Here is a 12556-nt window from a genome sequence, read left to right on the forward strand (position 1 = left end):
GTGATTCACTTGCCCAAATGGGATAAATGCAGAGAAAGAATTTCCCCTAGGGGACCAAAATTGGCTCCTATTGTCTTCGTAGTATAAGGTGTTGCTTTAATGCCATAGAACTAATACATTTAAGCTTAATGACATGGTGCACATGGTCAGTGTGTGCGATGCCATGATGGACAAAATTTGTACTCCACAAATTTGGTCGAAAGAGAATATCCGGTTGTCAGTGCTCAGTTTGTGGCCAAATTTACTGCAGCTGTCGGTCAGCATTAATTGTGGGGGATAATTAAGGACAGGTGACAAACATTCACTATTGTATCCTATGACCTGTTCCACACTTTACCATGCTTCCAATTTGACCATGGAAGAAGAAAATTGGACTCCCCTTGCTATCATTCCGTACTACGCTCCGATGATGTCTGTAAACCCTCCTATGTCTACCTCCTTGCTCATGACCAGGTGTGTGCGATTGAAGAGTTCAAATCAGTTCAAATCCTCTCCACCTCTATCAGGCCTGTATGCATGTTTAAAAAGCATCCAATCAGAATGTGACCTGAGCTCCATAATTTCTGCATGTGGCTTTGCATACATTTGCATTAGGACAGCAGCCCTGACAAAACAGATCTTTACAACAGTATGTTGTAAAAAGTATTATGTGCTGCTGTACATTTACAACTGTGAATTGTACTCTATATGATATCCCACAATGCATTGCACATTACAGCAGTGAATAGTAAACTGGTATATACATCTTCTTGATGTAGAATTCTAATGTGAAATCACGACAATCTTTTACAGTGTACCCTTAGACACGGCATCAACTTTTACTGCACTGTAGGTTTTCTCTACCTTCAGGCTTTTCTGCTACAAAGCACTGTCAGTGTTTTCACAGATTGCATTATGTAATGTAACTATAATGGCAAGTTAATACACGGGTGTGTGAATGTGTATCTATTTTTAACATTGGACTGAGAAGGGTGTGTGGAGGGAGGCTGATAGCTGACAGAATTGTGGGTCCATATTCATAGACAGTAAGTTACTTAATGACGGTAATTAGCAGAGCTGGCTACCGACTCGAGTTGTTCAGCCTCTAGATCAGGGGTGTCAAACATAAGGCGCGGGGGCCGGGTGCAGCCAGCCAGATGGTACAATCTGGCCCCAGACTTGTGGAGAATAAAAACACAAGAATGTCAGAAAAGAGAAAAGAAATCTACCCCATTTCATAAGTTGCTGTAGGTGTCTTAGATTTCAAGCTTGTGATACTTGAGTATGATGCTATTGCTCATCATTTACAGTCAATGCTCAATGCAAAGTTAATGATATACCTGCTGTCATCCACTTTAAGATGATTGATAGCAATGTGATTCCGATAGGAAGCAGAAATTTTTGATATTTTGCTTTGTCAACTTGTGATTATGTCGCTGGTCTGGCCCACTTAAAGTCAAATCGCCTGTAAGTTCCCCCTGAACCAAAATGAGTTTTACACCCCTGCTCTAGATGAACTGCCGTGGGTGGAATGGATGCCAGATATCACAGCTCAGTGTAGTATGTTATTGATCCTCCCTTGTTCGTGTGGTACGTGTTTCATTGAGAAGCAGTTTTTTGCTGTTTCATAGCCACTGAAGTGTGTGGTAAAAGAGCATAACCTTATGGGTTTTTGTGCCCTAGTCTTTTGAGATCTAGGCCAAGCAAGCACCATTCTGTCTATATTGAAATTCATGGAATAAATCTAAATTCTTATTCATAGTACATTTTAGATGTCAATTGAACTGGATTATGGCATATCACTTTAAAGAGCTGAATAGACAGAAGTGTCAGCACACTTTAATATTGCACAAATTATTAAAATTACTGAAGCTTAAACCTGCCAAAATACAATGCACTGATGCTCTGCTTATTTTTTTTCTGTGTATTGAAGGTTCTGCTATGAGAATGAAGACCTGCTTATGTGTCAGCATTTCTTTTCCTTCGAAGCATATTGCTGTTGTGTAATTTGATCAAAGAAAATCCACTATGTCAACAAGGCTGTGTTTGCACCTTTGATGGGAAATACCCTCTGTGTGTTTTTCCTCTGTTAGTCAGTGGTTCAATTGGAGACACAGACTCAGGTAGAAAATAACTGCTGCAGTCAACGCAACATACTCCTTGCTCTTCAAAGAACCCCGCCATGTCTCACTAAACTCAAGTCATTTAGAGATTCACTTTGTATAATCTGTGTGCCATACCATGGACTGTGGTGGCTGCAGACTATTACCTGTGAAAAGATATTGTCACAGTCAAAATCATGCAAGTGTTTCAGTTAACCCCTTAAGACACGGCTTTATAAATCAGCTGTTACCAGAATGGCAATGACAAAGTTGTTATGTATTCCTAAAGGCCCCGTGCACTGACATAGTAGTGTAGTTAGTACTATACAGTAGTTAACTTTCAATGTCTATTACAGCGTGCCACAGGAGGTACAGCGTGCATTAAGGGGCTACAAGAGTTCAGTTCAGAGAAAAACCTGTGAAAGCAGGGTCTGCAGTCTCACTCTTGGGGATGACACCCCACCCCACCCTCATCCCATCCTTTCCATCCTTTCACCCATTTCTAGCTCGAAGAACCATTGTTATAAAACTTAAGATTGCTGCGTGCCCCTGGTTGAAATCTCAGTGAAGGCTCATGACTGAGAAAATGCTGCGCACAAAGCTTGCTCTAGAAGCCCCAGCAGCAGTCTCTAGAACTCTCATTCCAATCCTCTCTCTCTCTCTCTCTCTCTCTCTCCCTCTCCCTCTCTCTCTCTCTCTCTCTCTCTCTCTCTCTCTCTCTCTCTCTCTCTCTCTCTCTCTCTCTCTCTCTCTCTCTCTCTGTGCCAGTGTGTGTGTGTTTGGGGAGGGGGGGTGAGTGGTTGAGATGTGTCATGGTGATGGTGTATGTCTGCAAGAGACTGATTTTTAAGTATCTTCCAAAACCTGGTGCGTGCGTGCGTGCGTGCGTGGGCGCGTCTCTGTCTGTCGGTAAGTGTGCGCAGGCGTGCATGCATAGTGTGTGTATGTGTTTCATGCTGATGCTGAATCTGCAAGTGGCCCTCAGTCTTGCATTAATGCTTTATGCCAGAAGCTCCCAGCCACTTCTCTCCTCCTCTCCTCCTCTCCTCCTCTCCTCCTCTCCTCCTCTCCTCCTCTCCTCTCTTCTCTCCTCCTCTCTTCTCTATCAGGATATTGTCCCGACTCTGTGCCTGTGCTTGTGGCTTTGCCTCGGCTGCTGCGCTCATATCATTTCCTCTCCATTCCATTCAAGTTGATGCAGTTGGGCCCTCTTACTTTCTCTGTCTCTCTGTCTCTATCTATCTATCTCTCTCTCTGTCTGTCTCTCTGTCTCTATTTATCTCTCTCTCTGTCTGTCTTTCTGTCTGTCTGTCTCTCTCTCTCTCTCTCTCTCTCTCTCTCGCTCTCTCTCTCTCTCTTGCTCGCTCTCTCTCTCTCTCTCTCTCTCTCTCTCTCTCTCTCTCTCTCTCTCTCTCTCTCTCTCTCAAGTCTTGTTAATTATTAACCAGACACTGAGATTAATAGTGCAGAACTGGGCAGCATAAACATGCAACAAACATAAACACGTGTTGTTTTGCTGTGATGCAGTGGCTCAGATATTCTGTTTTTTTTGTTTGTTTTTTTGCTATGAATATTTTTAACGTATTCTCTAGGTGCCAAACGAGGTTGTTGTGAGCGAGAAATTGGTGTAACCTACCCGTGTTTATCTAGACCGTATGCAAATTTTCAGAGGGCATATAGCCCTAATGGCACAGCTTTTTGTTTGTGTGCGTCAGACCGCAAAGTTATGTCTTTTATTTAAGTTTAAGTCTTTTATTCAGTCCAAAACAAAACGAGGGTCATCTCCTTTGTAAAATAAATCGAACTATAACAACCAATTACGACCAAAGTACCCTCTGGTTCCTCTCAAATGATTTGTGACGTCATGTTGCATTATGTTGTCTCTGGTTTGGAGGTGTTAATTAGGGCATATTTCTTTGTGTTTTGTGTCTAAAAAACACAAGGTTTGCTTCCTTTGTAAAAAATGAATCTAATCAAGGCAACCAATTACCAAAATTCCTTTTGGTATGTATGTCTGTATGCTTTATTGCAGTGGTTCTTAACCTTTTTTTCTTAACGCACCCCCTTACCTGTGCCCAAGACAAGCCGTGCATCCCCAACATAAACTTCAACATGCGTATATGCACTAAAAAAACATTTAAGTGATTAATTACAATGATTCTTGCTATAGACATTAATCAATACCTTAATGACTTAAAATGGGGACCAAAACATCTTTGAATTTGGTCTTAATTTGACCTAATTACAATGTTTGCAAGCACAATGTTGGTCTCAACCTCAACACAAACAAAATTCTGTGCACCCCCTGAAATCTCTGGCGCACCCCCAGGGGGTGCCCGCACCCCAGGTTGAGAACCACTGCTTTATTGTACACGACAAAAAATAAAATGGAACTCACTGGTTTGGAATATTTGAAGTATTTCATTGTTCGTTTAATTGTCTAAAATCAAGATTTCTTTCCTTTTTAAATTAGGCCCACAGTTAAAACTATTCGGTTACGCTTTACTTGACGCCGGCGTCGTACGTATGACATACCAGTGTCATAATACTGTCATGAACGAGTCATAAACATAATGCCAATGTCATAAACGTTTTATGACCATGAAAAGTTGACACTGTTAGGCCTGTCTTTGTCATAACTGATTTTCACTGAAAGTCAAAGTCACACATTGTTTATGACATTGACATAATGTTTATGACACATTCATGACTGCATTATGACAATGTTATGACACAGTTATGTCATACGTATGACGCCGGCGTCAAGTAAAGTGTTACCAACTATTCCAATTACATCAAAATTCCATACATTCCATGTTTTCTATGTGCTCACGTCATGACTCTTGTTTGAATGAGCTCCATGTGTCTGTTCCTCTGTGTGTCTGAAAGCTCTTTTGTATACCTGGCGAAATGTTTAACTTCAATCTCCGTTCATTTGTGATTTGTTGTACTGTGCTCCATCATGTTATCTCTGTGCTCATCTCCTTACTCTTGTATTACGTTCATTATGTCTGACTGTTTAACTCAACATAACTCTCATAACTCATAACTCTTGTTGTGTCCCCGTGCAGTACACCCGGGTGTGGGTGCCGGACGCAGAGGAGGTATGGAAGTCAGCCGAGATCGTCCGAGACTACAAGGAGGGGGAGCCCATCCTGCACATCAAGCTGGAGGATGAGTCGGTACGCTTGCATTTGTTTTATCAACGTTACATTAATCACAACGCTGGTGTCTTCGTTTTTTGCAGAACATGTGGGACCTGACTTTTGATCTCGGTGTAAGCCTGATCTAACTTAAAGGAGCCCTATGTGTTTTTTGTTTTTGGTTGCCCCCACAGGTTGCAAGTGGAATTGTCTCGTATTGGGAACAGCTAGGTGGACTACTCCCCCACATTTACAGTTGGCCAATTTAATGTAGTTACACCCAATTTTGGGCAGGAAAATGAAGTGCATGTTATCTCGTTATAAGTTTGGAAACTACTGAAGTAGATTTGACTTAATAATAAGGTACGGTATAGCATATTTTCCAGATAATTTGGGTCCTGGTTGTTGACCTTTAACCTCTGTTACCTTGGTTCTGGTGGCCTCTTACTCCACAAGTTGATTTGCCTTTAGGACCACAGTGTTCAGTTCACAAGTTCAGCCATGATGAGACCTGTAGGGGCCACTGTTTTCCACTCAACAAGTTTCTCACTTCCTCCAGCACTCAGACTGTGAGTGTGTGTGTGTAGCAAGTCAGAGTTTTCCGTACAGTTTAGCAACACAGCACAGAGAGAGAAGTGTGAAAAGATGATTTGCTGAAGTGTGCCCAAGATTGAGCGTCAGTGTGTTGCCTGGCCTTTGTGTTTGCCCTTGTGTGCCAGAGATGGAGCTAGTGAAGAATCTGACATAGCTTTTGGATGCTTGAAGAGGCTATTACGATATTGCTTGGTTTATTAACAGAACATCTGTACTGATGGTTTGAATTGGATACAATTTGGGTGAATGGCTCAATTTTTAGTTCTGAACTTTTATCCATCTCTGTACGCTCTTTCCCTCCTTCTCTCTCGCTCTCTCTCTCTCTCTCTCTCTGTGAAAAGAGTGCCTCCTCCAGCCCAGGGTATTTTATCAGTTGAGTACCTGATCCTTTGATGTTACTTTTGAGTGAGGGCTGGATAGTTGAAATACTGGATGGAAGTGTTGGTAGTTCTAGCCAGTCGCATGCAAAGCCCTTGGCCCCCTTTTCCACATTGCTCTACAGTGTATGCAATGTCATTGTCAGTCACACCGGTTGATCCATTCCTCATGTTTGCCATTTTTAGATCAAGCTCGGAGTGGTTAATAACCCTGTGTGGTGACTGTACATCTGTTGTAACAGGAAACAATGCTAGAGTGAAATTTCTGAAGATTAGTCAGAGATGAAGTCTACAGGAGGCCCACTTGGGTTTCACCCTGGCCTTTATTAGCGCCACCAGCCTCAGCCGCTAGCCTGCTGTGTCTCCACTGGCAACCTGTGGGAAATTAAAAAGCTTGATTTGTCTGGGTGAAATGAAAATGGAAATTTCATTGAATATTCATACAAGTACATTCCTAGCACAATGTGGTTGAGCTCTGCTTGTACTTTTCTGGTGGATGTGGATTTATATCTGCTTCTACTAATTACTAATACAGTTACTACCAAATGTATTTGTACAGTTATTATCATACCATATATGTACGAGGATTATTGACATGATTTGGTTGCAGACGTCTGGTGGTGTAACCACACAGCTAATGCCACATTGTATTAATTAAATGAATGAACAATTGGCAATTAATATACAAGCAATAATGTCAAATGTAAGCATAGAATACTATATGGCCCACAGTATGTATGCCAAGTGTTATTTCATTTTTGTTGTTGCCAGCATGTCGGTTGTGATTTATAGTTTTTATTTCTTATTCTCCTTGTCTCCCTCACCCTCTGGGCTCTGCCAAGTAAACAAACGACTAACAGATACAATTTTGTTTTCGTCCCTGGCCTCATGCCTGCCCCGACACAGGCGGTAGAGTACGCCATCGGACCCAAAAACAACCAGCTCCCGTTCCTACGTAACCCCGATATCCTGGTGGGGGAGAATGACCTCACGGCACTCAGCTACCTGCACGAGCCCGCCGTGCTCCACAACCTCAAGGTCCGCTTCCTGGAGTCCAACCACATCTACACATACTGCGGTGAGTATCTTAAGTTAAGTCGAGGCATATTTATTTGTACAGCACATTATTTACAGATAGTTGAGCCACACCCAAAGGGCTTCACAGTACAGTAAAGTGTGAAGGAACACTGACCTAAAGCAAAATTCACAGTAGCGTTTTGGAGAGCGCGTACATCCAGATAAAACAGGTGCTGGACTTAAACACAATTAGACATGAAAAGAAGGAAGGTCCGCACACTGTTGCTGCTACCAGTTTATTCAACACAACGTTTCGACCAGTCAGGTCTTCGTCAGTTGTAGGCACGAAGACCAGACTAGTCGAAACGTTGTGTATAATAAACCGGGAGCAGCAACAATGTGCGGACCTTCCTTCTTTTCATGTTAAAGCAAAATTCAACCAGAGTTTAAAAAGACAAAAGGAGAAATAAAATTAAAAAGGTAATCATAAAAATATGACCATGGCCATGATCTCGGGAAGGGCTGAGCAAAAACAATGCCACGTCATTGGGTATCGACAAGCCAGGGATGGCGTGCGCAATACAACTAACTACATGTTGAAATTGGCTTGTGTTCTCCTCATTGTGATCATGTGTAGTCTGGATTTTTTTTTCTTTGTTTTTTTTTGTAGAGTAGGCCTATTGTTTCTTTTGTTCACAGTCCTACAGTTTGACATATGATGTCATTATGTCATAATGTCTTTGTCTTATGTTTGCCTTTTTTTAAATTGAAATGGAATGTAAATTACCTCCATTTGTAAGAGCTTGTAAGCAGCCAATGGCATTTTAGTCTCAATGCTTTATGGGTAAAAAGTGATTGTCATGTGTCATATGGTTGTTATTGATTACGTTTTTATAATGTTGGTGTTATCAAAAAGGTTATCATAAACAAAACAAGTTCAAGGCAAGATAAAAGGCAAAAATAGTCAACAGATATTTGCTTGAGCTTGTTCAGCTCCTTTGCTCAGTCTGTGCTTAAGGCTACAACAACAATTGTGATCATGTCTGTAGGCTGGAATTTTTTCTTTGTCTATTTTTTTTCCGCTCAGAGTATTGTTTCATTTGTTCACACTTGTCCAGTTTGACATGTGATGATGTCATGATGTCATAATGGGGATGGTTTGGAAATGTTTGTCTTTGTCATCATGTATGCTTGCGGTCTCCTCCTCCTCCCCAGTCGCGGCTCTGCCCATGTGTGTCATGTCATTTCCCACGCCTCCGCCTCCTCCTCCTGCTCACTCGGCCCCATTAGCTAGGATGGGCCATGAGTGGACTTTACTGTAAACAAGAGGATTATGGGACCCGAAACAAAGGCTGTGTCTATTCCATTTAAATGGTTACTACGTACCATCACCACAGCCTTAGCTTAGCCATCTGCATGTGTACTACTGGTATTTATTTTATTTTATGAATGGATTCCCATTAGCTTGTGTGCCATAGCAGTTTGCTAGTCTTGCTGGGTTTCCCATTCAAACCATTAATACTATTCAGTCATTCAGAAACAGTAGAATAATTTAGTGATTTAGTTAAATTGAGTCATACAGTATATTACAGCAATTCGAAGGTTGAAAGAAAGTATTAATAAACATGCATGGCAAAGTACAAAAGTGCAAATGCATAGTAAAAGACAACAGATATACCAGTACATGTATTGCAAAGGTGCATTATAACTGTAAAGCGCCTTGTAAAAATTTAGTATAATTGTCAAGTGCATTCATTTATATTAGTTGGTGTATTCCTGTTGCACTTTTAGCCATGTAGCTCCCTTCATATTCACCCAAACAAAACAAAACATTCATTTCAGCCAAAACTAGGTTACTGTAGGTCTGTGACCATGATGTCACCCATTTGTGCGTAGCCCACATTCTCTGTGTGCATTGGCATAGTTTCCATATTTGGCCTACTCTACTAGAATACGGGAGGTCACACAGACAGAACTAGTAGTGTCTGCTATCAGAGAGAATGAATGAGAAATATTCACTGCAATGCAGGGACCTCATTTTCTCACTGAAAACAATTGGGATTTAATCTCCTAGGAAGTTGTGAAAAGAAATGGAATCTGAAACATTTCTCTATACGTATTGTCTGTTGTAATTCCAAGTCACATAGTGTCATTCATTTGTTTCATTGTGCAGAGCCACCCATTATTTTATTGCCAATTTCCTTGCCTGGACCATTATACTGCTGTAGCAGATTTTTGGACTACTGCTGTTATATGGCACTTGCTGTTGGAGTTTTGAGACAGGCTGGTCTTGCATGACCTTTGTCAGAGTTGTGTGTGCGCAAGTGTGCGTTGGTGCCTGTGCCTGTGCGTGTGTGCGTGCCTGGGGAGAGTGTGTGTGATGCATCAACGTCTTTGATACAGCTGGCTAGCCCCAAACAAGTAGCTACGCGTGTTGACTTACACAAGACTTACACAATGTTTGTACATTATGTGTAATGTGTAATACATTGCTGTTGGTATCCATGCATGAGGTATCACATCATCACACCATCACACAGGTCCAGACAATTCAAGGCTGTTGCCAGAGCTTTGTTTTTGGCCAACCTGGCAGAACGCATGAAATATCAGCTATGAGGTCATCACTTTCTCAGTCACTTAGTAACAGGAAATGCTCCAACAAATGCTTTATAGGGTCCCACATTTAACGGTTGTGAACTCTTTATTATGTAGTGATATAGACAGGCATTTATAATAATGACGTTATGCATTTGATTGTTGTTTTTATGAAAATGTAATGTGAAATTCTACCCGTTTTTGCTACAACAGAGCCACGATTGCTTACTTAGTAATCAACCAGACAAACACAAGCATGTAGTAACAGTTACTCCCAGTGGCTTGTCTGAGCGCAGCTTGGGAGGTGGTTAAGGTGTTGGCCCCTTTCACAACACCACCGTTATGGTCTGAATCCCGTTACTCACAGTTATTCCGCCTGTTTCTATGGTGCTACACGTGGATAATGGCAGGATGTACTAATAGGGACGCCCCTAGCTGAAGAGAAGCCATACTTTATTGCAGGGCTATTCAAATGGCGGCCCTGGGGCCAGATGTGGCCCTTGGACAGCAAGGTTCTGGCCCCCCACAAGCCCCATCAAATACAGAATGTTTTTTTGGAATTTAGAGATAAAAGTATGGGCTCCGTTATCATGCTGAAACGGGACACGGGACGTTAAAATGCAGGAAATGACATCTAAGAAATGCAAAATTTTCTAGGGGAGGACCCCCAGACCCTACACTTCAATGAAGTCTCTCATATTTTTTTTCATTGACAGTCGGCAACCATAATTTGAAAAAATGGCCCTCATTGAAATATAATTGAATACCCCTGCTTTATTGTGTACTTGTTGTTGCTGTTCTGCTTTGTGATATTCCTTTCAACTCTTAAGACATAGCCCCCTGCTATGAATTTGATATTACCAGAAAGGCGTAGTGTATTACTTTGTGTAATGTCGTAGTAGTGTAGTATTGGTTGTAAAGACTTTTCAAATAGTACATCGTTCCACTGGTGAAACGGTGCTTATTATAAGGCAGACTATTTTTTATTTATGTGATATTTGAATTTACATGTGGTCTTTGCTTAGACCTGCAAACGTATGCTTGTGGTGTGAACTAATAAAATATCACTCTCTGATATTTCTTCCTCTTTAACCCATTTTAGATTAACCTCTTTTTTGGAAAAGTTGCCCTTTGCCTATTTAAACCTAAATATCTGAAATATCTGAAAATGGCACAGAACAATTTTCCGAAAGGACAAATAAAAATAATCTATCTATATCTCAGCCTCTGAAGGACATAAAAACATGAAATAAGTTGCATTTAAAAGCTAGGACCCTCATTTTGCATTAGCATGTGTTCATTCAGCTCAGACATACCCACATTTTTCATAAAACAGCTCAAATCTCAAGAACCAGAATGCAGCATATACAGTATGTCGACCAGTCTTATCCTCTCCCTCTGTCTCCCTCCTCAGGCATCGTGCTGGTGGCCATCAACCCGTATGCAGAGCTGCATATCTATGGAGATGAGGTCATCAATGCCTACAGCGGCCAGAACATGGGGGACATGGACCCCCACATATTCGCCGTGGCCGAGGAGGCCTACAAGCAAATGGCCAGGTACTGCACCACGCACTATAGGCACAAGCACACCATCACTCATCAATGACATACACACATGCGGCTATACATAGGTGAAGTGATGTGCTTGAAATGAGTGTCTTTATAGTGGATAGTTTTGATGGAAGATGGTTCTCAGGATTTGTAGAATCGAGACTGTTACACATGATGTGTTCCTTATTTGGGGTTACTGCATATTTTGCCTTACATCCGCTCTGATGAATGTACCAGTAATTACCAGCGCACTCTTCTAGTTGAGCCACAGCAGGATGTGGAAGATACCATTCCTGCATCATGCAAAATACCATACATAACTTGTTGGCATCAGGATTTCTCCAAATCTGCTTTGTGAATAGTAAGGTGTCATGTCTTGATATCCTAAGCCTCTGCTGCCAAGCCTGTGAACATGTAAAATCATAATGGGTGGAAAATCCTCTAGCTGTCAAGAGTTGAATCTGTTTGTGTGTGGTCGTCACAGCAGCAGAGCAGAGTTAAACATGAAGTCAGTTGACAGGAGGGAAACTTTAAAGGTACACTGTGCAGGAAATGGTCAAAAAAGGTACTGCAACTATGCTGCTCATTGAAACTGGGTTGCTGTTAGGTTCAAACCCTTAATATTTGTAATTTGAAACACCTGAAATGAATAGACAACAGAGAATCATTAATTAAGTTTCAAGCCGGCTTGGAGAGCAAATTGGGAGAACCGTCAGCTACAATTTTCCCCACTCGTTCTAAACGCTCTAACAGCTCCAAGCCATTTTTATTGAAGGATTGTCCCTGATTACATTTAATCTCTACCCGCTACGGAGGGGGGGCAATCACCCAGATAGAGATAAATTCATACACACACACACACACACACACACACACAAACACACAAACAGACAGACCTTGGCCTGCTATGTGTAGATGTAACTTTGTTGTGTTTGGGCATTCCATCGTGCTGGTCCAGATAAAGTCTTCGCACAGTCCAGTAATCTTCTGCTTAGCCTTGAACAGCAATTCTTGAATGCGAAAAGGCACATTTGTACCAAGGCAACATGTTTGCTCTACTAAAGGATAAAATACAGTTCCAACAGTTGCCTATAGCCAAATTTGATCTTTTCATGAAAGTTAAATAAGTAAAAAACTAATATTTTCTACTATGGCCAGTACAGTCATTTTTGCAGCTAAAAATGTATATTTCTGGA

General features: G+C 41.5%; 1 protein-coding gene across 2 annotated transcripts in view; it reads left to right on the forward strand.

The window, feature by feature from the left end:
• myo5b (myosin VB) overlaps nucleotides 1-12556 on the forward strand; it is a 104677-nt gene that overhangs the window by 21791 nt on the left and 70330 nt on the right. For both annotated transcript variants that reach the window (XM_063210236.1, XM_063210238.1), the window contains exons 2-4: nucleotides 5153-5263; nucleotides 7102-7273; nucleotides 11222-11366. In XM_063210236.1, coding sequence (XP_063066306.1) covers nucleotides 5153-5263; nucleotides 7102-7273; nucleotides 11222-11366 — 428 coding nt within the window. The remainder of the gene's footprint in view (nucleotides 1-5152; nucleotides 5264-7101; nucleotides 7274-11221; nucleotides 11367-12556) is intronic.

The sequence above is a fragment of the Engraulis encrasicolus genome, chromosome 11 (assembly GCF_034702125.1).
Source record: "Engraulis encrasicolus isolate BLACKSEA-1 chromosome 11, IST_EnEncr_1.0, whole genome shotgun sequence".
NCBI classification, from domain to species: domain Eukaryota; kingdom Metazoa; phylum Chordata; class Actinopteri; order Clupeiformes; family Engraulidae; genus Engraulis; species Engraulis encrasicolus.